We start from the raw sequence: 27,416 nt of genomic DNA, 5'->3' as shown, positions 1-27,416 counted from the left end.
AATTGAGGACTAAAATATAAAATGTAGTTAATGTTAAAAATCCTAAAATGAAAGAAAGATTCTAAAGAGGTTAAATAAGTTGAAATAAGGTTGATTTGAATTGATATACATCAAGTTAGGGTTGTGAACTTTTTTTCCAATTTACTAAAAGGATTGGGTTTGGAATTAAGTGGTTTCTGATCCGTCTATGTATGGCCCAAACACGATCCAACCGACTTAATATGTTTGATAGACCAAGTTATAAGGAAGAGGAGTTTCGACAACAAACCTAAAATCCCTTAAAATGATTACCAACTCCAATCGAAACAAGACTCTATTCTCGTTTCATTCAAGATTTGAATGTTCATTTTCGATTTTCATAGCCAATATGTAGCTTTTGGATGCTAATTTAGAATTAAATTTACCTTCCTAAGTGTAATACCCCAAGTTTAGTTTGAAAAATGAATGATAGACTACTCATATCAACAAGGTGCATCTTCTTTTCTAGGGAACTCATTTGCTAAGAACTCCACAGTTAAGCGTGCTTGGTGGGGAGCAATCTTAGGATGGGTGACCTCCTGAGAAGTGTTCCCGGGTGCGCATGAGTGAGGCTAAAGTGTGCTGGAAAGACTTGTGTTGGTTTGTGGGGCTAGTCTACAGTCTTCAAGAGTAGTCATCAGCGGTCCGAGGGGCCGGGATGTTACAAATGGTATCAGAGCAACCCTGCGACCGTGGCTGATAGTGTTCAGTGCACCTAGCGGGGGAAAAGATCCTGAAGTTACGGTCCAACGAGGACGTTGTATTCTTAAGTGGGGGTGAGTGTAATACCCAAGTTTAGTTTGAAAAAGGAATGATAGACTACTCATATCAACAAGGTGCATCTTTTTTTCTAGGGAGCTCTTTTGCTAAGAACTCCACAGTTAAGCGTGCTTGGTGGGGAGCAATCTTAGGATGGGTGACCTCTTAGGAAGTGTTCCCGGGTGCGCACGAGTGAGGTCAAAGTGCGTTGGAAAGACTTGTGTTGGTTTGTGGGGCTAGTCTACAATCTCCAAGAGTAGTCATCAGCGGTCCGAGGGGCGGGGTGTTACACTAAGAGAGTTAGTTTTCCTCTTTATTGGGTTATTTTTATTAATTTATTGAATTTTAATAACCGTTCTTATGAGTATTTAGGGTTATATTTTAATTTTGTGGTAAAAAAACTTATTAGTCTCGTATCAAAAAAAATTATATCAGATTCCTTTATATATGAAAACAGCTCCTTGCCCCAAGTTTTCCTTCAAATTACCCCATTTTCCGGTTCCACTGAATTGTTTGGTTTGATTCTCCTGTCATGATTTCAAGTTCGAATCTTGTCAACAGTTCTATCATTTGAGATTTTGGACCTTCATTGAACCACAAGTTGATCGACTTAAAACCTATTCTAGATAATTTCAGTTTAAGATGATTTTTCAACAGGTTGAGACCAGTTTAATTTTTCGTAATCCGCCCATGACCATCATTTGTTTCTTATCATTATTTTGTGAATGTTGGGAATTTTTTTACTTCCTAGTCCATTAGCGTTTTTGTAAGTCGGCTAACATACACCAACACAATAACACAAAAGACTAACCCTTGGAAAAAAAGTTTGCTAAAGGCTTCTAAAACCCTAATCCATTCTAAAGGCTTAAACCCTTCTCCTTGTTCCTTGTTTGTGGGCAATGGAGAACCAACTTCCCCATCAACACTTACATCATCGTGGCGGTGCTCCTCCGCCGCCGCAACAGCAACCGCCACCGCCATATCTTCAACCTCAACATCAACAGCTAGATCCCAATCTTGTCGTCCTTCAATCACTAGGTCTACTTCTCCAAAATCAAAACCCCTTTTTTCAGAACCCTAATATTCCCTTTCAAAATCATCCCAATTTTCCCATTAACAACAACCAATACCATCAAAATCATAATCAAACTGCTTTTCCTATTGGTTTCCAGCATAACAATCCCAATTTATCATTTTCGATCAGCAACCCTGGCAGTTCTTCGCAGATGCAGCAACAACAGCGTCCCTATCCCAAATTTCCTACTAAACCAAACTCCCAATCTACTTCTGTTGATCATAAGGCAACCCTTGACAAGATTGAGGATGCTGTTGTTGATCATAAGGCAACCCTTGACAAGATTGAGGATGCTGTTGCCACTGTACGCCGTCAATTCATTCAAGCTGGAGACCATGTTTCTGTTTGGAAGCTTTCTCAGTCTGCTCTGCTTAAACTTCAAGCTGACTCTTGGGATTCCTTAGGGTTTCAGCTCCATCAAATTCCTTCTCTCCACCAACTTATCCTCATTGAAGCTAAGGTCGTTTTTTTTATTTCCTCCGTTTATTTATTTATCTAATTTAGTTATATTACTTTGTCAATTCATGCCAAATTATTATGTATAAGAACTTGAGCATTTTCTATTTGGCATTGAATGTCTTAAAATTTTATTTGTTGATTGTGGTTAGAGATGTCAATTTGTATGTTTGTGTTAAATTTGATCTGGTCGGGTCATACTCCATTCAATTTCAGATAATCTGGTGAGTTTCTGACACTCTAATTGTTGCTTTGTTTTGTTAGATCAATGCATTTATTAGATGTCATGTAGCTGTTCACAAGATAACAACGTTGTTTGATTTGCAAGAAGCTTTATGCAAGAATGAGGGTATTGAGAACTTTGAAGACCTTGAGCTGGGTCCTTTTCTACAACAGCCCCTTGTTAAGCACTATTTTTCTTTAACCAAAGATGTGATACAAGTGTACGAGATTACAAGCAACCAAATAGTTACTTATCTTTCATTGTTTCTCTACAAAAAGCGTACAAATATCGTGATGGAGGAGTTTTTGGATTTTGTTGCAAAGAAGTGTAAAGTGACAAATCCACAGGTTCTTGGATTGCGGATTCAGAGTCTGGGGTATTTAAACAACTCTTTCTTTTTTTAACTTTATGCCTGTTTAGCCGACCTAAGGCTTTGGCAATTACGTGTCGTTTGTGTGTACATGACATGTGTGTCACGTTGCCTGTTGGTTTTTAGCTGCTGTTTTGTGTGATGGAACTTTTGAGTAGGTTCTTGCTAGTTAACCTATAATGCTCAATACTATTTGGTGGTTGACTGGCTGTTGTATTCCTTCTATGCATAGATTTCAATGAAATATGTGTAAGATTCAGTTTTATTGACCTTTGTTTTGAACAATTGAAAGTAGATGAGGAAAAGGAAGCGTAATGGGTAGCAGGAGGTATAGTTTGACATCTACGGGTGGTTGATTATGGGTTTTTCACCTGCCTTAAACCTACTTGTGCATTCTTCCTTGAGGGGGTTGGGACAATCAATATTTTCAACTGTTGCCTTCATTTAGTAATGTCATTAAAAGCTTTCAGTCCATTCCTTTGCTTTGGAAAATCTTCAATAAGTGGCCAAATTCTTCTTCATTTGCACTACATGTTTTTGCACGTTTAAGTTAGTCCCATACTCCCATCAATGAGCATGTGTGTGGTGCGCTAGATTGTAAAATTAGATTTGAAAGGAATTATCACAACTTTATGTAGAAAAGTGAATTTGCTTGACCTTGTGTTCTCTGATTAGAAAATGAGACTATATAAGTCATTTATATGTAATTCATGTGGGCATGTTGAGGAATAGATTGATACATGAGGGAACTTTCTTCTAGAACGAACCTTTGTTCTTTACAGTATTTAGCTTACCTCAAGTACCTGTGTCAAATCCTCACTGGCATGGATATGACACATGGACACTTTATTTTGGACCAAAATTTTGCGTTTTCAAATAAATTTTCCGAGTCGTTGGGCACATACTTATTGACTTCAAGTAACTTGAAATGATAAAGATTATTGCTTGGACATAGAGGTACTTTTTAGCTACTTACTGATTGCTGGATGTAGTTTGAGAGTTTAGACCATTAAAGAAATGTTGCTTGAAATGTTGAGGTGATATGTTGAAGTCGGAGTTGGAGTTTATTGCTCTATTAGTAGTCTTTTAACCATTATGTGAAATGTCGTGTTAGGGGTGAGCACAAGGGAATTCCGAGTATTTGTTACTGGGGAGGTTGTAGCTGTCGATCAATGGACTTTTTTTTTGTCTTACATTGCCTTTGACTAATTTTACTGCAATTTTTCTCTAAAAATTTTTATTGATAGCCGTAAGTTGATTAGTGAGAGTTGATGTAATCTAATGTTCTAATCCCTACACTCTTTCCAGTATGCACATAGGTTTTCTAAACAAAGCCAAGAACGCTCAAAGTCTTGTGTTGAGCAAGTGTAAGGAAGCAGTGAAAGACACATGTACGAATTCAAAGAAGAAAAAACGGCCTCTTTTCTCTTTGCAAAAAAAGTTGTTTGATGATCGTTACAATGTCTTAAGTGAGCGTGTCACATCCTTTGCTCATGTCAACAAGGATTTCTGCGGCCAACACATAAGATTTGTTTCATCAAGTTCTGATGAATTTCAGGATATGACAGATAGTTCTGATGGTGAAATGGTTGGAAATGATAGTTCCATAAGTAACCAACATCATTCATCTTCATTAAAAAGAAAAATTGGAGATATGTCGAGTAGCTGTCCTTATCCATCTGTAGCTGAAGAGATGACTAGGCTGGGATTGAAAGGAGAAAGTTGTGAAAATCAGAGCTCTAACGACAGTCAGAGAAGGAGGCTGCAGAAAAAACGACGAAGATCTAAAACTGAGAGTCTTGGAAAGGCAGTTAAAGATAATTCTTTCTTACTCTCTGGAACAACTGATTCAGAAGAGGGAAAAAATCAAAACATCGCTGATGCTAATGAGTCTATTCGGATGTTCATCACTCACTGGAAGGACGCTTGTCGGGCACACCTAGCAACAGAGGTACTGCCTTCTTCAGAATTATGCCTTAGATGATAAATTTTCCTTTGCTGATCGTTCGTTAGCTTCTCTTTTCCCCTTTTATGTTTAATTACATATGCATGATTTTGTTAATTTAATTTTAAAGATTCTATTTCAGTAACAAAAATTCTGGGAATTAAGTATAAGTATGAATGGAATTATGGGAGAAGTCACGCTGTTCGTATTTAATGTTACTCTAGATCCTCTGTACTGTCAATCTTATGTAGAAAAGTTAATCACAAAAGTAGATAGATATCCTATAATATGTCTTATTTGTTTTGGCATTATATTTTAACTTCTGCATCATAGAAGTTGTGTAACTAGGTAGCTTTTTAATAATTGATCAAAATGTGGCATACTACTATCTTTGTCATTTTTGAGGATCTTATGTGAGATAATGATGGATGAAATCATATCATATCGAAGAGTGGACTTAATATGCAAGCAAAATATTTTATCAAACTTGTGTGAAAAAAAATCGAGTTAATTTGTAGTTGTGCTTATATATCCTAGAGTACATATATCGTTTTGAAATCAATGTTCAGAACTAGTTTTGTTGTTCTGTAATAATACTCTGAGGAAGAGATTAAAAATCAAATTTAAAGTGAGATAGATGAAGCAAGTACCATATTCCCCACGTAAGGTCTTGGATTCGATTCTCACCTAGCCCTCTCCTTCCTTCTACCTACCCTATAATATAAACAATCAACTTTAAAGTAAATTAGTCTAACAAAATTTTATTATATGCTACATCTTTTATTTGGATTTACTGCTGGGATATTGACCATTATTTTGTCACGGAGCAAGTCTTAACGCAGTGGGGTTACAGATTATTGAGAACCTCATAACTCATTCACTAACATATTGTTTGCCTATGTATTCATAATGTCCCAATAACACCTGAAAGTGAAAGTGTTACACATATGGTTTAAACACTAAATGAAGACTGTTAATTGTTAATTTGCTATGTTATGGTTGCATTTTGGAATTGGAGAAGCGATCAACATTATGTGTTAAGGGTTTTCTGTGTAATGTCGCATTCCCCCCTCTTCATAATAAGTGGAAATTGGAAAACAAAGTGAAATTTTCAAAAAATTGATTATAGCATCTAGGGGTTTTTTCCCCAGGTCGTTCTGAACGTGCTGTTATATACTTTATCCAGGCAAAATTGTTTTTACATGTAAGCCTAGCTTTATGCAAGGCTGTAAAATGTGATTTGTTTTTAAAATCATTTTTTTCTCTTGTTAGCTTCCAAGTTTTAAATTAGTTTAGATTAAGGTATATGGTGTTTGGTGATTTGATCACTTTGTCTGTTGGTGTAGGTTTTGGAAAAAATGCTGGAATTCTATAAGTTGTCTGGCAAACAGAGGAAAAAAGTAAGAAATGCATTCTCAAATTATCCACTGGCTGGGTTGCTCAATGTTGCGGTGAGTAGTTTTCTTTTAATCTTGAGTTTGTTAGCTGCTTTTCTGATTTGATCTTGGTTATCTGTTCGTCGTGACTCTTGACTAAGGTGGCTCTGCCTTTTCTTGGGTTGGACTTTTGTGAAAGGTACGTTAAGTGAATGGAAGTATGTGTACTGGCATACAACCCTGAGTCATCTAGCTATTTGGTAAAGGGTGGTCTTCTAGCCTCCCTTTAGCGGCAACCTAGTGATGGCAGAATGGGTGGCAAGTGTAGTATGCCCTCCACCCTCCCCTATACCCATACTACATAAAATTTTGTATTGAGATACTGGTCGAGGATACTGGTTATCGGTTGGTCAGTATGTTACAATTATTTTTTGTATTGTTGCAATTCTCGCTAAATCATTAGTTTTCAATCAAGGGTGAATGTCATGACAACAGTAATGTTGCATACATCTGACCCCAATTCCGTCCTAGATTTGAGCCACTTGACATTGGGTAGTTGCATGATTCGTTAAGACACTTTTTCCAATATGCTATGACTTTTTTTCCTGGAATAGTCTTTGTATTAGAAGACATGCTATGTGTACATTGTGTTATAGGGGCTACTGATCTGAGAACATGATTATAAGGATTTCCCTTCACAATGTTGTAGGTTACATCTATTAAAAGGGGGATGTGGGATAGCATGTATGATACATTTCAATTAATGGGTGAATTGGAACACACAAACCAACAAGCTAATCAACCAACAAAATACGAAAGTATTGATATTGAAGCCATTGAGAAAGATACTGGCCTTCTCAATCAAAGTCCACCAATTCCTGTTCCATGTAAGCTGTTCTTTTTTTAAGATTAATCTTTACATATCATCTGTAATCAAAGTAATATTATTAATATGGTTGTGAATCTTCGAAGATGTTATCATTTTCCTTTCAATTCTTTTTTATGTGGTGTTAGTGGGCTGAATAGGGATTCGATTAGAAAGAAAATGGCCAAAGTCAAGGTTCTGGAGTCAGTTACATTGGTTCCCAAAAGTGTACTTATACATTGCTTACTTGAGGTTCCAACAAGTGTCTCAAGTTTGATCCCTGGATTAACAATTTTTCAGGCTTCCACCAAATAAATTTGCGCATATACCCAACACCTGATCAACTGACTGCAATTTCAGGTTGGCAATGCGGGACATTGTTTGCTATGGAGTCTGAGCCATCCTTTTCTTAATTGCTAAAAGTTAACCTAAGTTCACCAAAAAGATTTTTGATGAATTGTTTTTCAAATATTATTATAAAAAAAGTTCATGCTAAAATTTTTCAAGAGAAAATATAGCTTTCCAGAATGTGAAAAGTAAAATAGACAAATTATAATTGGTTTTTGGGATCTAAATGATCAAATTTTAATACTTTGACCAGGAAAGTATGAGAACAGGGAGTGAAGTGATTGTGTAAATTGAGCTTAAATTTTGCTACATAATTTGTATTTTTCATCTATAAGTCGGAAGATATCTATCACATACAGATATACTTGCAACTTGTATAAAGAACATATAATAGAATTGTTGCATAAGTACTTTATCCTACACATTTCGAAATCCATGCATCTCACTGGTGGGAAGCTAGTATGGGTTAGCATCCAGGTTGAAATTTAAGCAAGAAGTTTTCAAATTGCTTGAAGTATTTTTGTTTTTTTTTTTTAATTTCTTTCTTTCTTTTTTCTCATTCCCCATCCCTACTTTAATTTAAAGGAAAAACTAATTAATAACCCACCTTTCACCAATCCACCGTGAATAATCACACCTTTTGATTATTTTTTAATAATCCAATCTTTTCTCTCAATTTTCTCCCAACATACCCTTTTATCTAATAACCTGTTATCTGGTTACCAAAATAAAAAAATAAAGAAAAAGACAGAAAAAAAAGAAAAAACTGATTTCTCAGCCCCCTCATCCTAAACACCCAGCCACCGCCCACCTTCATCACCACTGGCCATCCTCTTCTCCTCTCTAGCAACGACGACCACTCCCAGCACCTCAACCCACACCGTGAGACCCCTTTTCCCCATCCCTATCAATGTCCTAACCCACTGTTCTTCATCATCAATGGCTTCTTTATCATCTTCAAAAAAAAAGTGATGATGAAGAAATGGTGATGAAGAAGCCACTGTTAATGATGAAGAAATTAATGAATTGATGAAGAAAACTGAGGTGGTTAAGAAAACTGATGAAGCCATTGATGATGATGAAGAAATAGTGAATTTGGAAAATTGGTAGGGATAGGAGAAGTGAGTCTCGCGGTGTGGGGGAGGGGCAGGGGACGTCTTTGGTGCTATGGGAGGAGAAGGGGGTGGCCATTGGTGGTGGAGGTGGCTGGGTTTAGGTGTTGGTAGGGGAGGGGATGAGAAATCAGGTTTTTTTCTTTTTTTTTTTTAACCTTTTTTTCCCTGTTTTTTTTTTTTTTTTTTTTTTTTAAATCTTGGTTGCCTGTTATAATAGGTTTTTAGGTAAAAGGGTATGTTGGGAGAAATTGATAAAAAAGGTTGGATTATTAAAAAATAATCAAAAGGTGGGATTATTCACGGCGGATGAGTGAAAGGTGAGATTATTAATATCAATTTTTCCTAATTTAAAATATTAATTTTTTAGATTTGTCATTGAAGGAGAGATTGTGTTCTTTTTGAGGTCCGCCTAATGTTGAAGACCAAATTCTCTTTGATAAGATGATCTAATTCATCTAATTGATACGTTCAGCTAGAAATCTATGTGCTGATGGTTGATCATAATTATTAATAAAAATTACTCAGCGCCATTGTTCGAACCTTGATTTTAGTTAGATCTCAAATTGAACTAATGTAGTATAGTGAACAACCTTGAAGAACTTGGTGTTGTATGGGTAAGTGGTTTTGATGTCGGAAGACCTCACGTGATGATTGTAATTTGTTATCTTTTCGGATAATCTTTTTCCTGATGTAGGCGGAGTACCTTATGTTGTTTTGAATACCATAGATCTTAGATGACCATGATATTCTCATTTGGAGGGACTTAGGGGCAATAACTTACCCTATTGTGGAGTTTTGTGTTTTTGTTTCAAGTGTTTATTTTTGAAGTCAGTTTATGGCTTTAACAGAGTTTGATAATTTTTGAACAACCTTGAAGGCTTGGTTTTGCATTTGGGTAATTGGTTTCGAGCTTAGTTTCTCTTTGGCAGCAACCTCCTATAAAAGGGTATGGTCTGTTGTCTTTCTACCCTCCCCTCCCCTCCCCGGACCTTCTATGAATGGAATATACTTGGTCTAATGATGATGGTGGCTTTGATGATGGAAGGCCTCAGTTGAGGATTGTAATTTTTTATTCTTTCTGATAATCTTTTTCCCCGTGTAGTCGAAATTCTTCATGCTGTTTTTGAATACTATGAATCGATACGGTGCCTATGATAGATGCTTGGGGCTTCTACAACTGATCCGTACGTTAGTGTTTTATTTTATTCTTAAAGCTGGACCTAGTAAGGTTTCCCAGGCTTCAAGATGTGAGCTTTCTATCTGTGAGGTACCTTGGTTCAGCATTGTAATACGTTAAGGCCAACAAACTGTAAATTATGAGAAGGGTTCAGAATTGTAATGTAAACCTGCTTATTGGCATCAGCAAAAACCTTTTGTTTAGAATGAAGAATTTATCACATCTCTTTAAAGTTTTCTATTTCTGTTCTGGATTCTTGTATATGGATCCTTTTTATAATTAACAAATTATTTACCTAGCAATTTTGCACCCCAGCTGAGGAGATAAGCAAGGACACAGGAGATAATTTCTGACTTTCAGTCGTTCTTCTTTTGCTGTGAATACCTTGAACCAATTTAAAATTAATGTGGCTGTCCACCATGCTCTTGATTCTGTATTAGCACATCATTTCCTCTACTGCAAATGCTTTTGAATTGTTCTGTCTCTAGCTTTTCTTGTTTCTCACTTGTGTAGTTAGATTTCCAGTTCGTGAAATGTGCTGAGTTTTATCTGTCTTCTTGGTCCTCTTTGTGGAACTCTTTAATATTTTTTAATTGGACGCCTTCACCATTTTTTAGGTGTTCATTTGGAGGATATTCTCAGAAAAGCTTCCAAGTATCCTACTCAGAACGATTTGTCTAGTGGAAGTTCACTTGTACACAGGGCAATCATGTTCGCTGAGGAACTTTCTCGTTGTGAAATTTGGTTGGCAGAGCAATTCTCAGTTAATGATTTCAAGTTGCTTGGTCATGGGGAGTTTTTTTCTTTCTTAGATCGAAATATCTCTGTACTTCCTAAAGAAATTCTGAACATTATAAGAGGTCAGGTACATGAATTTCAATCATTGGAGGTAAGCATGATTCAGAAACAACTGGGTATGCTGTTGTCTCAAGCATCTTGCAGCCTCTGGGAGGAAGGTGTCATAACCAAGGAGAAAATATCAGATTTGCTAGTGAGGCAGTTCCCTCTCATCAGTTTCAAAATCATTGAGAGCGGTAGTACTCGAGAGCTTCTAGATTTTGTAGAGAAGCATCAAGGAAGTGTTGCATCTAATTGTGTTATATTCTCTGCGACACTGTCGGGCACCTCTAAGTATGTTGATGCTGCTGATTCCGATGTAAGTGATATGTTGGAAAATTCTGGATCAGTTACGTCGAAGGATGCTATCAACATTTTACTCAAAGCTCCTTTCTTGTTAGATCTGAACTCGTGGTCACATTGGGATCTTGTTTATGGTCCTTCACTAGGGCCTTTTCTGGAATGGTTGGTGTCAGAGGTCAATGTGGAAGGCTTATTGTGTCTTTTAACCAGAAATGGACAGATTATTCGGATTGACCCCTTAGCTTCTGCTGATCTCTTTTTTCAAGCTTTACTTCAAGAATCTCCTTTTCAAATGGCTGTTCAGCTTTTGTCATTGTTTGCACTGTCTGGAGGGAAAAAACATGTACCCTTGTCCCTTTTGAAGTGTCAGGCACGACAAGGATTTGAAGTTATTATCGAGAATTTTATGCAGAATATTGGTTATAATGATGGTCAGAGTAATGACAGAACTCTGAGAGTGAATGAGCCCGTGGGCTTTCAATCTAGTATGAACCTTTTCAAGAATTTGAGTGGGGTGAATAGTTTTGTTGCCCATGTATCTAGCATATTTGTTGATTGTCTAGCCTTCTTGCCTTCAGAATTTCGCTGTTTTGCTGCTGATGTATTACTTTCTGGATTGCGGTGTTTGGTCAAAGATATTACCTCAGCTATTTTAGTTCAATGTAAAAGAAATGAAGAGCGTAGTATGTTGCATGAAATTGGTTACTCACTGGGTATAACCGAGTGGATCAATGATCACCATTTAGTTTGTCCATTAACTGATAACCCCTGCCTGGTATCGGTTGGAGACGTAAAAAAATTTGAGTTTACCCAGGGTCCACGCGTTGATATTTCTTCTGCTGCTAACAAAGTTGAGCTGAATAAAAATGACACTGATGTATTCATTCCCATGGGCCAATCAGAAATAGAGTATTCAAAAAATGAACACTTAGCTGACCAAGACATCAACGAGGCTGGTCTTGTTATTGAATCAATTAGACGTGATGAATTTGGGTTGGACCCCAATATATCTGACGTAGAATGTAGTTTGTTGAAGAAGCAGCATGCCCGTTTGGGGCGAGCACTTCATTGCCTCTCAGAAGAATTGTATTCACAAGACTCACATTTCCTTCTTGAGCTGGTACGTCTTCTTTATCTCTTCATCTATTGATTCTCAAAGATGTTTTTTCAGTTAAACAGAGATGTCACTAAAGTAAAATTTTCCATCTAGTTGCAGTAGCTGTAAACTTTTCATTTTGAATACTGTTTCATAGGCTTTTAGGATGATGTGTCCTGATAGTTTTTGATATTGTTTTTGTTGCATTAACTGCTTGAATTTGTAGGCAGAGTTTCTATCTTCTTTTCTTTTTCATGTAGACCAAAATCTTGAAAATTATGATGGGATTATAAGGTATTCTATGGACATAATACTTTCTAGGTTTTGAGTTCCTTTGCTTTCTCTTTTATTCTTCACGATTTAGTACTTCTTTCATCATAGAACAATCACCCATATTGTTTAAGGTTTAAACATTATTTTTATATCATTAATTAAGTTTATGAGACTCGCTATGAAGCTATAGATGAGAGTGATAGAACATTGCCTATGAAGATGTACTCTAATGTAATGACAATGCTACATGGTAAAGAAAAAGGATGTGTCGCATGATTTTTATTGACATAGAGAAGGTGCATGACAAAGTAACAAGTGTAGTACTTTGGTGGTTTTGGCAAAGGAAGTTATGCCACAGTGAAACATAATTCGCTAGTTAGTTCGCCTTTTGGATTCGCGATTCGCTCAAAATGGTTCAAAAATAGCCTAAAACCGACCATAATTTGCTTTTTTCGATTCGCGATTCGCAAGACAATTAGCGAATCATGTGAGAGTGGTATGCCACGTAAGTATATTATTATAATCTAATACGTATGAAGAAGTACAAATTAATATTGGGATAGTGGAGGAGCGACTGAAGGTTTTATAATCTCAATTTGTTTGTATCAAGGTTTGTGGTGGTCCTAGAAGGGATAACAAGACCTATTTAAGAAAAGTTCTATGTTGTATGTTGTACGCTAATGACATAGTATTGGTGGCACGGAACTAAGTTGACGTCAATGCTAAGTTAGATTTGGAAACAAACTTTAGAATCATAAGGGTTTAAATCAAGTTGACGTAAGATAAAGTAAATGTTGTTTTGGTAAAGCTAGATACGGAAAAACTTCTTTCAAGTAAGTGTTTAGAGTAATTTGGATCACTATTTCACATATTGATCAAGATGTTAAGCATAAGATTCAATGTGGGTGGCTCAAATGGAGATTTATGGTTGGAACCTTATGTGACTAAGGTGTGCCACTAAATATATAAAAATCTAGTGGATGCCATTAGACCAACACGATTCTATGAGTCAAAATGTTTGGCTCTTAGGAGATCTTATAGTAAATCGAGGTAGATGAAACGCGTATGTTGAAATAAATGAGTGGGCATAGCCTGGTGGATAGATTTCAAATGAATACATTAGAAAAGGTTTTTGAGTTGCAAATATTGAAGTTAAAATAAGAGAAAATTGTCTAGTTATGCGCAACAAAGATCAGAATGTTGGAACTTGAGGAGATTGAAAAAGGAAGAGGTAGGTTGAAGATGACTAGCTTTGAAGGTTAAGAAATAATTGAGATCGATACTTATGACAATAATAGAAATGAATGAAAGAGGAGAATATATGTGGAACTCATTGAATTGATTATCTTAGTTGTAGTCTTGTAGATTAGTATTAAATAGCCTGAACAAAATATAATCTTTGTTACCATGATCTTACAATTGAATTGTTTTGGTTTATGGAGCTGACCCTATATGTTGAGGTTAAGACTTTGATATATGTTGAGGTTAAGACTTTGATATTGTTGTATCATATAATAATCATGGTGGTGATTGTATGATAGTATTTTATTAATTGTTTACATTTATGACTGATAATTGTATTTATTATGTTCATCAATAGAACAAATATGGTGTTGTGTCATATTACCTTTCAACTGGTTTGAATCTATTATTTCCAGGTTCAGAATGCCGATGATAATGTTTACCCTGCAGATGTGGAACCTACTTTAAGTTTCATCCTTCATGACACTGGAATAATTATCTTGAATAATGAGAGAGGATTTACTGCCAAAAATATCAGAGCTCTCTGTGATGTTGGAAGCTCTACAAAGAAAGGTTCTTCTGCTGGCTACATTGGACAGAAGGGAATTGGTTTTAAATCAGTTTTCCGGGTATGTAATCAAATGTGTATCTTAGCATTTATTAAATTGATAATTGATGGATCCTTTTGCTAAAACAACGTTGTTTTCATCCCTTTTTCACTTGGGCAATTCATTTGTCTGATATTTTATTGTTTTTCGAAATTTTGTTTGGTAATATCAGCTGAAACTTAATTCTTTTGGTATCATCAGGTATCCATTTTTCTAATGTTTTCTGGGTATGTAACATATGGTGCATTTGGTATATAATATACTAGTTAGATGCCCGTGCATGATATAATGTATGTATATTATAAATTATGAATTTATATTATATAAATCAAAGTCTATGCAATATTATTATTGTTATTATTAGCAAAAATTGTCTTGAATAATCCCAACTATTGCCCATTTGCTGTGATTATTTCTAAATAATCCCTACTATTGATTATTTCTAAATAATCCAATCTTTGTATATTTTTTTGCTGACAACACTCCTTTCTAAATTTTAACCGGCTATTGTAGGTACTTACTAGTCGTTATACTTACTTCTGTCTTCCCCTTATGCTTCTTCGTTGGTCTAACTATACTCCTCTTTAATGTTAGATACCTACAATAGCCTGTTGAAATGTGGCAAGGGGTGCTGTCAGCAAAAAGTATACAAAGATTGGATTATTTTGAAATAATCAGTAGTTGAGATTATTCATAGCAAATGGGCAATAGGTGGGATTATTGAGGAAATTTTTTCATTATTATTATTATTATTATTATTTTTATAAGGTATTCCATTTCATAGAAAGAGACTTTACAAGAAGTTAGTAAATGGATTTGACTTAATAGAACTTAAATAAAATAGAAATTATTGAATGATAGTCGAAAATATAAAACAAAATAGCTAAATGCTTTAGATTACAGTATTGAAAACTTAGGCAATTTGAATTAATTAATTAATAAAATTATTACACTATAAATTTTAAAACACTTCTTTGTGCACAATATTGTCGGTACGCATACAAATAGTTATAAAAATATAATGTAATAATAAAGTAATAGATTTGAATAAGATTAATTAACTAGTAATCATATTAAGTGGTATGATTATATTAATTAATACATTCATTTGTATTTAAATTTGTATCATAATAAAAAATTATGAGAATTTTATAAGTAATCACATTAATAGATTTTCATGTTAATGTTTCTAATGTAAATCATTACAAAGTTATATGATAAGCAAGAATAATATCATACAAATCTTCTGCTAACAATAGACAGTTAAAAAACCTAATAAAGTCAAAATCATAAATCCTAAATGTCACAAAAAAAATGTAGCTTATATCCTTGAATCCTTTTGTAAACGAAAATTTTAGAAATCCAAAATAAAACAAAATATCATCCCAAAATATCTTCAGCTAACTAATTGATTATATAGATTTAGTTGAAGAATATTATTTTCGTTCAATTTATATTGGTCCACATACCATTTGTTTAAGGAAACTTGTGTATTATAGTAGTATGGCGTTATTATTGTATTTTAGTAGTATGTTATTATTCTCTTGATAGTTTAAACAATCATATTACCATAGAGTTTATAGAACTTGAATGACAAATTGAAGGAAAATCAGATGAATTTAACTATGTAACATATTTTGGTTATCAAATTGATATTAGCATGATAATAATATTTTTTTCATTCCAACAATAAGGTGAGTAACTAATTGATAAATCATGTAAGATTAGTATAATAATTTTGTCAACAAATTTAACAACATACAATATAAATTATCAACAATCATCCACTAACTGCCTAAAATATAACAATGTATCATGTGATATGACATGTCAGGAATTGCCGTTCAATAAAATTTAACCATTTTGTATTGTTTGGGTCTGGGAAGATGACCAACACTTTTGTTAAATTGTATGATATGCTTGGTAAATGATAAATCATTGCGATACTTATTTCATACAAATAAGAAGATAATTTCAAAAGTTTCTCATGCTGCATATCTCAATTCTCAAGCACTATTGTAAATGTCGGACGTCGAAATTTGTGGGGGGTTTATTTAAGAGCTTTGAAAAACTTGGTACTTTTCAATCTTACCTGAAACAGAATTCGATCTGATACGGAAACAGAAATGAGAAACCTTAGTTTTAGAGTTTCAGAATCGTAGGAAACGCTGGTGCACTTATACTTTACAACAGAAAATAAAATGAGTAAAAAAAGGTATAGAAAGAAAATGAGAAAAGGAATTAAACAAAAGAAAAGAAGGGCTTATGGTATTATATATGGTTCTTGGCTTAAAAAAAACATTTCGAGAAGGTAGTTTCGGAAACGTTAATCTAGAGTTTCGGAAATGAAGGTTTTGAAATGGAATCTGGCGGGAAGTTTCCGGTTTTAGCTATGATGCTTTCTCTGGTCTCCCCCCTCCCCCCCCAAAAAAACTTTGGTTCACTGTTGTGAAAATTTCATCAAAGGCTAAATGATTGGAAGTGAATGGATAAAGCCATAGTTACATGTAGTGTGGAACGTAGCCACGTTCCGTGATCCGGGAACGTACGTCCCCAATCACCATAAAACCTGACCCGAATCGCTCAAGGTGATGTCCTGGTTTTGAAGACCTTTTTTAAAAAGTATTTTGGCCTTCATTTACAAATTGAAGAAAAAAGGTAGGAAAAACAAGATGAAACCTAGAAATAATAATTTCTTAAAGCAACATAATCATTTTAATTTAATTTTGTTTTCAAATATATATTTTATACATAACGTATTTTGCACCCAATGGTTCCCGAGTCAATTTAGGTTGCGTTCTGGGTTCCTGTTCCCCGTTCCAAACTGAATGTCGTTCCAGGTAACAATGGATAAAAATTTGTACAACATTTACTAGGATATAGAAACACTTAAACTAGAAAGGTTTACATTGATGGTAGGTATGCATACAACATATTGCGTACCTCATCTTCAGGTTTTCATTTTAGTTGATGCTACAATATCATACTTGTAGTGTTTTCATTTTAGTTGATACTGCTATATATTGCACTGGACTGCTTTTTAGGGTATCCTATGAATTGATCTACTATATATCAATTCCTTGTTATGTAGAGTGGGGTGTGTCAAATAATTGTGTCCAATTTTTTTTCCGTATGAAATTGGTTTCTAGGCGTCAAATTTATAACAAGATTGCAGGTTTTAGTACAAGTATAAATGCATGAATATTAACACTTGATGGTTCAGGAATCGAACTTAAAACATTTTTACTTTTGTATATACTACACTATCTACATCTGTTTAGGGTATCTTGTGAAGTAGATTCTTTCTCTCCATCCCTTAGAGTTTCCCCATTTCAACAAATAAGCACTCACAAAAAATGGTGAATTTGGGCAAACTCTAAGGGAAGGAATAGTATATATCTACTCTTGGTTATGTGATATATTGAATATGTGTTGAATAATCTAATTAAAATTTCAATGATCACTTATGAAGTTAGCTACTAGGTTTCAAATTTATGACGAGTTCACAAGAATGCAGGTTTTACTTTTTAATTTGACGTATTAGGTTGTGTCAAGCTCAGGTGTTGTAATTTTAAGCAAGAAAATTGCCTGTCTGTAAAGCTTTCTTCAGCCAAATAGAGTTTCTTACTTTTCTTCTATAATATTAAGATCTAACATGACCAACTGAAACTTTAATTGCTCTTCCTGCAGGTTACGGATGCTCCCGAAATTCATTCAAATGGATTTCATATCAAGTTTGACTTGGGTCAGGGTCAGATAGGTTTTGTATTACCAACAATTCTACCACCTTTTGATACTGAGGCACTAAAAAGGTTGGTCCCAGATATTGATTTTCAAAAGGGCTTGAATTCTTGGAAGACATGTATAGTGCTTCCTTTCAAATCAAAACTTTTGGAAGGATCAGCAATGAGCAGCATTTTGTCTATGTTTTCTGATCTTCATCCTTCTTTATTACTTTTCCTTCACCGTCTTCAGTGTATTGAACTTAGGAATATGCTGAATGGCTCTCTTATTGTTATGAGAAAAGAAGTAATTGGAGATGGTATTGTCAAAGTATGTCATGGAAATGAGAAAATGACTTGGTTTGTGGCATCAAACAAGTTACATCCTAAAGTTATTCGGTCCAATGTTCATATGACGGAGATATCCATAGCTTTGACACTTAATGAAACAGAGAGTGGCGACTATGAGCCTTTCTTAGGTCAACAGCCTGTATTTGCTTTTCTTCCTTTGAGAACATATGGTCTCAAGTTCATTCTTCAAGCTGATTTTGTCCTTCCTTCTTCTAGAGAAGAAGTTGATGGAGATAGCCCCTGGAATCAGTGGTTATTGTCAGAATTTCCTGCCTTGTTTGTCAGTGCTGAGAAATCATTTTGTTCTCTACCTTGTTTCCTAGAAAATCCTGCTAAAGCAGTGAGTGCTTTTATGAGTTTTGTTCCACTAATGGGGGAAGTGCATGGATTTTTTTCTGGACTCCCTCGGATGATTAATGCTAAATTACGCCTTTCGAACTGCTTGCTTCTGGATGGGTACAAGGATAAGTGGGTTCCTCCATGTAAGGTTGTAAGAGGTTGGACTGAGCAAGCTAAAATGCTGATACCTGACACTTTACTGTATGATCATCTAGGAATTGGTCTATTACACAAGGATGTTAATCTGTCAGATTCACTTGCTAGAGCACTGGGTATTGAAGAATATGGGCCAAGGATATTGGTGCAATTTGCTTCTTCTTTGGGCCGAACAAAAGATGGTATAAGAACAATGGGTATGCACTGGCTTTTCTCTTGGCTTAATGAACTTCACAGTATGTTTAATTCTTATGCACCAAACTCAAGGAACTCAGGGTTGGAAATGGATCTTATAAATAGTCTGAAGAAAGTTTCATTTATTCCCCTGTCTAATGGAACATATGGCTCATTGGATGAAGGAACGATTTGGTTTCATGCTGACAGCACTGGTCTTGATGGTGGACTTTGTAATGAAGCGTTTCCCTGCTTATATGCCACATTGAGGATTGTTAGCCCAGCTTTATTTTTAGAGGCATCTACTGATTTAACTTCAGTAACTGGCTGTATGAGGATGCTGCAAAAAATTGGTGTCCAAAAATTGTCAGCTCATGAACTTATCAAAATTCATATCTTATCATCTATGTCAGATGACAAAATGACAGATAGAAGCAAGCAGTTAATGAGAGAATGCATTACTTTCATAATGTTTCATTTAAACTCCAATTGTGTTGATTGTTTGGTTGAAAGTGAATACATCATTTCTGAATTATGCAGTAAAGCTTTAATTCTAACAAATCATGGGTACATGAGACCTGCTGAGGCTCCAATCCATTTTAGCAAAGAATTTGGAAATTCTGTTGACGTAAATAAATTCTTAAATGGTTTGGATTACAAATGGGTTGAGGTCGATGTTATGTATTTGAATCAACCTATCATCCAGTCGATGCCGTGTGGGTTGATGAAGTGGCGAGAGTTCTTTCAGAAATTAGGGCTCACGGATTTTGTCAAAGTAGTTCCCATTGAGAAAGCTGTGACCGACTTGCCCCCTGCTGTGCTTCATCAGATATCAGATAGACAAATCATTTCTCCCAAAATGTTGGTTAAAGATTGGGAATCTCCTGAACTAGTGCATATACTGTCCTTGCTGTCCAAGGATGGCAACCAAGAGAGGTGCAAATATCTCTTGGAAGCTCTAGATGCCTTTTGGGACGATCATTTTAGTGACAAAGTTTTTGGGTGTTGCAGTAGCAACTCTGGTCTGAATGACTTATGTTTCAAATCTTCACTGTGGCATTGCATATCTGATATAAGGTGGGTGGTTTCAAGTTTTGATAATGAGATTCACTATCCAACAGAGTTGTTCTATGACTGTGACACTGTTCGTTCTATTCTTGGCTGTCATGCTCTTTATGCTGTTCCAAAGGTCAGTTCAAATCATGTTTTGGGAGAATTTTTCATGTTAAAGCTTGATCCAATCTGATTGGTGTGCATTATTAATTTTCACTTATTCTTTTTGCCCTTGTGAGCCCCTTGATGAAATGCCACTCTAACCAGGAATTCTTTCGTTTTGGATTTGAAAATTTACTAACTTGATTTTTTGGTGGGAGTTATTTATCTCTGTTAGTTGATTCACCTGCCTTGAGATACATGCCAGAATAAGGTGTGATTACATGAAAAATAGTAGAGCCTAGCAAACAATGCTCAATCTGTGTTGAATACATTGGGTGAGCTTTAGTATAGGTTTGATTATAGTAACCAATCTGATTGCTCTCACCGTTGTTTTTACTCATTCTCAAGACGCATGTGTGTATAAATAGGCGTAGTTATACTTTTTGTTCATATACAGTTACTTGTATTTTTGTACATGATGAGAAAGCTTGTCAACGTTGTAATACTTCGTTCTTTGATGAGAGGTAATAATTGTTTTGGCTGTTTCAGAGCAATACATTCTGAACTGTAATTTGAACTTTGCAAGAAGAGTATATCTGATGGAACACATGGTTGACTTACCCTACTGCTTCTCATCTAATATATGCATTTTCTTCAATGTTTTCTTGTGTTATCTTTATATTATGGATAAATCTGAGGGTTAACATTTTTATGTTTGTATGATGTAGCAATTCTATCAATGTATACTGCTCTAAAATATGTATGCCAGATTTGAATGTTCCTCTGATGTGTGATTTTTGTTGAACAGGTAAAAAGTGTGAAATTATTATCCGAAATTGGTTTCAAAACTCAAGTTAGACTTGAAGATGCATTGGCAACTCTTCACACTTGGAGAACATTGGAGGGTACATTCACTGCCAGGTAGTATTTTACTGCAAGCTTCATCACAGTTCTTTTTAATGGTGATTAGTTGGTAAAAAGATGCTCTGCTGTTTGTCCTTTCTCAATCAATTATCTGATGGTTAGAAATGCATTAGAATTTAGCCCTAGCAATTTTCACATAAACATAAGCTATTTTTTGAATTCATTTTGTTATCTTAAAAAAACAAGAGGGAAAGGTCTGAATATAAAATTATCTATTAAACATTTCAATACTTATGGTCATGAACATATGTGAATTTCTGGAGAGGACATTGTGCTCACTGAATAAAAATGCTAATGAAAAAACAGAGCTCGTGTAACAAATTTTGAAAAATTTTGGAGCTTGCAAGCCATTCTGTCCTTCCTTCCCTTCGAAGCCAATGCAAATTCTGGCTGTTGAAATGGACCTGTATGTTCTATGGGGAATCTGTTGAAGGCCTTAATATCATCAACATGAGTACTTGTTGATCTACTCCTTGCCCTAGTAAATGCATGTTCTTTCATTTTCACCGTATATTCTTACATTTGTCGGCTTACACTGGCAAATTGAGGATGTTTCCTTTTTTTTGCTCTAGGATGTTGGTGGGTTGGTTAACTCTGAAAGAGATAATGCCAAACATAAAACCCACATGACATAAAAATTGTCAAAAGAAAGTCACTCTCCATAAAACAAGATATATGCTATATAAATAAAAAATTTGTGTAATTTTTTAAAGATCAAGAGTCTATGAATACCCAAGATTGATGCTCTCAAATGGATGTCATTTTAATGGAGACGTGGAGTGAAATTGGAGTGATATACTGCCTTTTGGGCAGATTACGGAGTTTGAGCTTGCAACAATAATAGTCAGTAGATTTCCAAGGTTGTGAAAGGAAAACAGAATGGGAATGAACTCAAGGTGTTAATGTCTTAGGATGGTAGCTGATGTAGTGATAGCCCCTGAGTGGTGTTAGATAAGAGGAAGGTACCCGTGTCACATTCATCTTCCTAGTGATAATACTTGCACAAATCCTAACTAGCGGAAACAAAAGGAGGGTTTTCAGAGAATTGGGATTGGAATATTGGATACCATTTCCTTTTTTGCTCCAATAGTTAGATTTTAAATGCATCTACATTACATAGTGAGATGGAAGTTTTATCCCAGGTGGTTCAATGACATAACTTATGTGCCTTTGGATTTCATTTGATGCACTTGTAAAATCTTTTATACTGCGTTATAATTGCTATTAACCATTGAGCCAAAAGAGTAAAGAATAGTTGTTTTACTATTGATCTTTTGTTCGGTTTCGACTCTCCCCCTTGTCTCTTTCTTTTCTACATGCATGCATGCTAATACATGGCTCAAAATGTCTCTAGTCATATAAATTTCCCAAATAATACTCGCAAGCGCTTTGCACAAAATATATACGTAGACAGCGAAAGCATTTGTATGTGGCTATGTGACTATGTACCCTAATGAACAATTAAAATTAGTGTATGATTATGGTAATATCACTAAAATGTTTGAAGAAAAAGAAAGTGGAAAGGGTGCCTCAAATGTTAGCTTTAGAAAAATGGCTTTTCTTGGTCTAGGCTCAAACAAGAATTTGATCTTGTTACAGAGATAAAAAGAGAAAAGGATCAAAATTAGGATTTCCAAGGGCCTCCACATAATCAGATACCTTTTCTTTCTCTTCAATCTTTTTTCTTGTGGATTCTTCATCTTTTTTCTTCTCTTCTATAGCCTCTTTGATTTTATGTTTTCTTTTGTTTTCCAGCTTTTTTTCACTCCATTTTCTTAGATATTTCGTGTGCCGCTTTTTTTTCGAAAATAATTTTCTTTGATTTTTCTTCTTTTAGTTTCCTCTGTGTCACTTCATCTAGTCTTTTTTCTTCTGGATTTTTCACTTACAAGTTTTTCTTATTTTTTCTCTACTTTGTAACAATTAGAGACAATTAGACACATTGCTTTAAAATGTAGATTTAGGTACCTTTCTTAGCTTAGTGATAATGAATATTTTAGATTTTTGATGCAATTTTAATATAAACAACATATAATTTTAAGCATCAAATATGCTCCGGAATTGTTTTATAATCTTTTGAGCCAAAAGGTTTGTTTCACCTATGACAAGATCATGCTTTCACCTTGTGCCTTGTGCCTAGGCTCAAAGACCCTTTTGCACCTCAATCCACCTTGTGCCTCTTAAAATTAAGAGTTTACTAGTGTTTGCTATATTTTGCAAAATAGCTAGTCAATTAAAATTTTGTCTGTCGGTAAATCTTTATTCTCGATCCATATGCGAATTTTGACTTGGTGGTTCCATTAGGTTGAGAAATTATCCGTTATCGTATTGGACAGCAATTTCCTTGAACTCGTTCACTCCCGTATGAGGAAGGTATATAAGTGTAGTAAAATGGCTTATGCAAGGTTTCTTCTGGTTAACGCTCGACTTTGACTAGGTTTTAGAAATAGGATAGGTGCTACAATACTTTTGCATCAACACAATTTCTTAGAAGGTTAAGATTAAGTAGTTGTAATTTAGAATTACACTGTCTCGTCTGATAGTGTAATCTACCCTTGTAGAAGTTTTTTGAAGATATTGGTTGTAGTTACTGGATTACCAGAGCTGCTTGTCTTTGTTTTGTGCTTTATTAAAAGCAAATTTAGAGTTGTTGACACAGTCAATGCAATTTAATGATGGAAAGTTGAGGGCAGCATTCTGAGCTGTGTAACCTAATTTGCTGATCCCCCTGCAAATTAATAAATTGTATTAGATTTTGGCTTATTTTTAGCCCTTTTTAGGTAAATTGTCAGGTAACACTAAACAAGCATTTCAAATTCAAATTTGGGGTCTCTTTTATGAAAGCCGCAACTCACAACTTCTATTAATTTTATAATGTTATGATACTGTCCTGGTTTGGTTATCAATACTCTAAAATTGCTAATCTTCTACTTTCGTTGCATATTTCATATAATCTGTTAAATGAGCTAATTTTGTGAGAACTTGATCTTTCCAGTTTGCCACAAATGTCCAAATTGTACTCCTTCATTTGGAAGGAGATGGAAACATGTAGGGAACAAGTGCTGGATGCTTTGAATTCTGGACCTTTTATATTTATCCCTTGTGCCTCTGTTAAACACTATGAGGATGTTGTAAGTGGGGTTTTTCTCTCTCCTGAAGACGTCTACTGGCATGATTCTACTGGTGCTCTGGACCATAGAAAGACTGAATTCTCCTTCGAGAATTGTAGTGTTCCAATGAGCAAGACATTGCGTTCTATATATCCAGGCCTTCACGACTTTTTTGTGAATCAGTGTGGTGTGCATGAGGCCCCTTCTTTTCGTCACTACCTTCAAATTTTGCAGCAGTTATCTAGAAATTCTATACCTTTTCAGACAACTAGTGCGGTATGTTTAGAATTTTTCTGAGAATGATGACCTGTGTAGATTAAGGACCCAGTGATCAATTGCTTCTTGTTTCTTGTATCAGGTATTTAAAATTTTTCTGAAGTGGTCAGATGCCCTGAACTGTGGTGCTCTTAGTAGTGATGATTTGTCTTACTTGAAGGAATGTCTCTTGCTCTCAGACTTTAGAGTACTTCCAGTAATGAATGATAAGTGGGTTTCCCTACACCCATCATTTGGCCTTGTTTGCTGGTCTGATGATGATATTTTAAAGAAAGAAATTAAGCACTTGGACAATATTGAGTTTCTGTATTTTGGAGACCTAACAGACAACGATAAAGAGACTCTTAAAACCAAAGTATCTGCACTGTTGCAGAACTTAGGTATACCTGCTCTTTCCAAGGTATGCTGGTTGTATTTTTACATCTGTTGTCTCGTGTCTCATAAACAGAGTTCTTTGTAGCTGCTCACTTATACTATTTGCAAGGTGAAAATTTTGCCTTATTTGAGCTCTACTGTTTGGCTGTTTGCTATCTCTTGAGCTTGAATAAGTCGTGTTTCAAATCCTTTATTTGGAACAAATTTTTTAGTATAATATGAAATCAAACCTAAAGGTTGAACTCCATGTTACCATTAATGCTAGTAATACCATGATATGATGAGTTTTGGTTGTAAAGAAATACAGTCAGCAGTGACTTCTGGAGTGCTTATTTTGTTGGTATTGGAAGGATTGAACTCATTCAGTATTCAGAGGCTGCGAGTTACCTCTGAAATGGATGTGATTCCTAACATGACAAACATGCCATTTTCTCTTTTCATCTAGGTTTATTTTTATAATCTAGGTGAATCAGAGAATAAATACTGGCCACATTTGTTGGAGATTTCCATTTTGCACTCGAGCAATGCTGCTGTTATTTCTAAAAGGAGGCTTTTGAACTTTTTTTTTGGTTTTTTCCTGTATATATATTCCAACAAAATTACTTCCATTATATGCACGTGTATACAATTCAAAGAAGCATATTGCTAGTGTTATTTTTTCCAATTTTCCTTCTGCAACTGTATATTTTGTTGATGAATTACTGATGATTTTTAGAAGCTTCTAATGAAAAATTGATGGACTTCATTGCAGATTGTATCTCGTGAAGCTATATACTATGGTCCTGCTGATTGTGGGTTTAAAACCTCGATGGTGGCATGGGTGCTTCCCTTTGCGCAACGTTATCTTTATAATCTACACCCAGAGAGATACAGCCTTCTCAAGCAGTCTGGATGTGAACAATCTTTCCCAAGAATTTTTGTGGTGGAAAAGCTGTTCTACCATAATGTCATAAATAGATGCAACTACTCATCTAAGAAAAGGACTGAATGCAGCTCCCTACTTCAGGTACTTGGTGTTATATGTTGGATTTTGTATCTTGTTTTTCAAATACATAGTTTTTAAAAGGATTGGTTGTCTTCTGGTTTCCTAGCTCTTATATCTAAGGAATGTATGTGGTAATTTGGATCTGCATGACTATGATCTCTTCCACCTCTACTCCACCCATTAAATAAAACACACCTCAAATTTGATGGAAAATCTTCAATGCATGACTTGATTTCATTCTGTAGGGGAATGTTCTGTATACAACTCGAGATTCAGACTCACACTCTATGTTTATGGAACTGTCCCGATTATTCTTTGATGGTGCTCCCGAGTTACATTTGGCCAATTTTCTTCACATGATAGCTACTATGGCAGAATCTGGTTCAACGGAAGAGCAAATGGAATTTTTTATCCTTAACAGCCAGAAAATGGTGAAGCTTCCCGTTGAGGAATATGTGTGGTCTCTTTCTTCTGAACTATCCTCGATGGAGAATGATGAACTCACAAGAAATGCCCTTTTATCAAATATCAATGACCAGCTCAAGTCCAAGAAAAAACCGGTGTACTCTTGGCCTCCTGTGGACTGGAAAACTGCACCTGGTTTCAGCTATTCTCGTGCAAATGGGTTCAGGACACAACCTGGGAGCATGGACCAAAGTGGTGGCACAGAAATGGTGGAAGGTTGTATTGAAGCCTCAGTGCAGGAAGAAGCTGAACTGGCCTTAACTGATATAAATGAAGACGTCGAATATCCCGAATCTACAATTCTCCCTGTTTTCGATAATGAAAGTGATCCTGTATACAATCAGCCTCTTCCCATGGAAGCTTTAGCTGATCCTACCAATATTGTTGTCGAGTCCCTTTGCCCGGAAGAGGGTCAAACAAAAAGCAGAGATCAGTCTAGTAATCTGGGTGCTCAGGAAGCCATGCGAATCGGTAAACTAGGGGAGCTCGTGGCTTACAAATACTTTGCTGGAAAAGCTGACGGGAAAGAAGTGAAATGGGTTAATCAAGAAAAAGAGACGGGCTTACCATTTGATATCGTGATTAGCGATGAACAGAATCTGGAATATGTCGAAGTGAAAGCTTCACGATATGCCAAGAAGGATTGGTTTGTCATATCGGCACGAGAATGGCAATTTGCAACAGAGAAAGGGGACGCTTTCAGCATTGCTTATGTTATTCTTTCTGCTCAAAATCCTTCCCGGATTATTATTTACAAGAATCCTGTAAAACTTTGCCGACTTGGTAAACTACAGTTGACTGTTACCATCCCAAAGCCCCCAACTCAATCAGTGTAGATATACATTCAATTTTGTTTCGGATCTAACCTGATTTATTTTGTGTTTATATTGAATTATGTGAATACAGTTTGGGTCCAAGTTAGTTTTACTATTAGTCAAATCAAGTTCGATTACACTATGAGTTGGGTCATTTTTGGTTTATGATTAACTTGGAGTCGGGTTTTTCTTCGGGGTTTGGGTTGAGTTTAGGTTGTTATATCAAGCTTATATAAAAAATTCAAGTTGGAAAATCTTGGATTCTTCTTATTTTGGGCTCTGGTTAGCTATAGATAAGGTATATGAAGTTAAGAGTAAAATTTATGACATCTTATGCAATGTTCGAATAAAATCACGGGTTAATTATAGATAATAGCGGATTCAATTGATATCAAGTTTAGACAATTGTAGTCATGTAGATATCAGATCAGGTCATTTGTGGATTATTGATGTCAGATCGAGTCAATTGCGGTTTGATTGATA

The 27,416-nt window shown here is 35.3% G+C and overlaps 1 protein-coding gene across 1 annotated transcript; it reads left to right on the top strand.

The window, feature by feature from the left end:
• Positions 1-1,587: 1,587 nt before the first annotated feature.
• On the top strand, positions 1,588-27,353 carry LOC130824309 (protein NO VEIN). Its single transcript, XM_057689243.1, has 13 exons — positions 1,588-2,312; positions 2,573-2,907; positions 4,210-4,852; positions 6,193-6,297; positions 6,932-7,109; positions 10,345-11,987; positions 13,895-14,107; positions 17,777-20,017; positions 20,792-20,904; positions 23,903-24,293; positions 24,376-24,693; positions 25,420-25,674; positions 25,899-27,353. Exons 1-13 carry the CDS (start codon positions 1,677-1,679, stop codon positions 26,952-26,954), a joined length of 8,127 nt encoding a protein of 2,708 aa, XP_057545226.1. The 5' UTR covers positions 1,588-1,676; the 3' UTR covers positions 26,955-27,353.
• Positions 27,354-27,416: the final 63 nt, after the last annotated feature.

The sequence above is a fragment of the Amaranthus tricolor genome, chromosome 9, assembly GCF_026212465.1.
Source record: "Amaranthus tricolor cultivar Red isolate AtriRed21 chromosome 9, ASM2621246v1, whole genome shotgun sequence".
Lineage (NCBI taxonomy): Eukaryota > Viridiplantae > Streptophyta > Magnoliopsida > Caryophyllales > Amaranthaceae > Amaranthus > Amaranthus tricolor.
The sequence above is the reverse complement of the archived record's forward strand: the minus strand, read 5'-3'. Positions and strand labels throughout refer to the sequence as shown.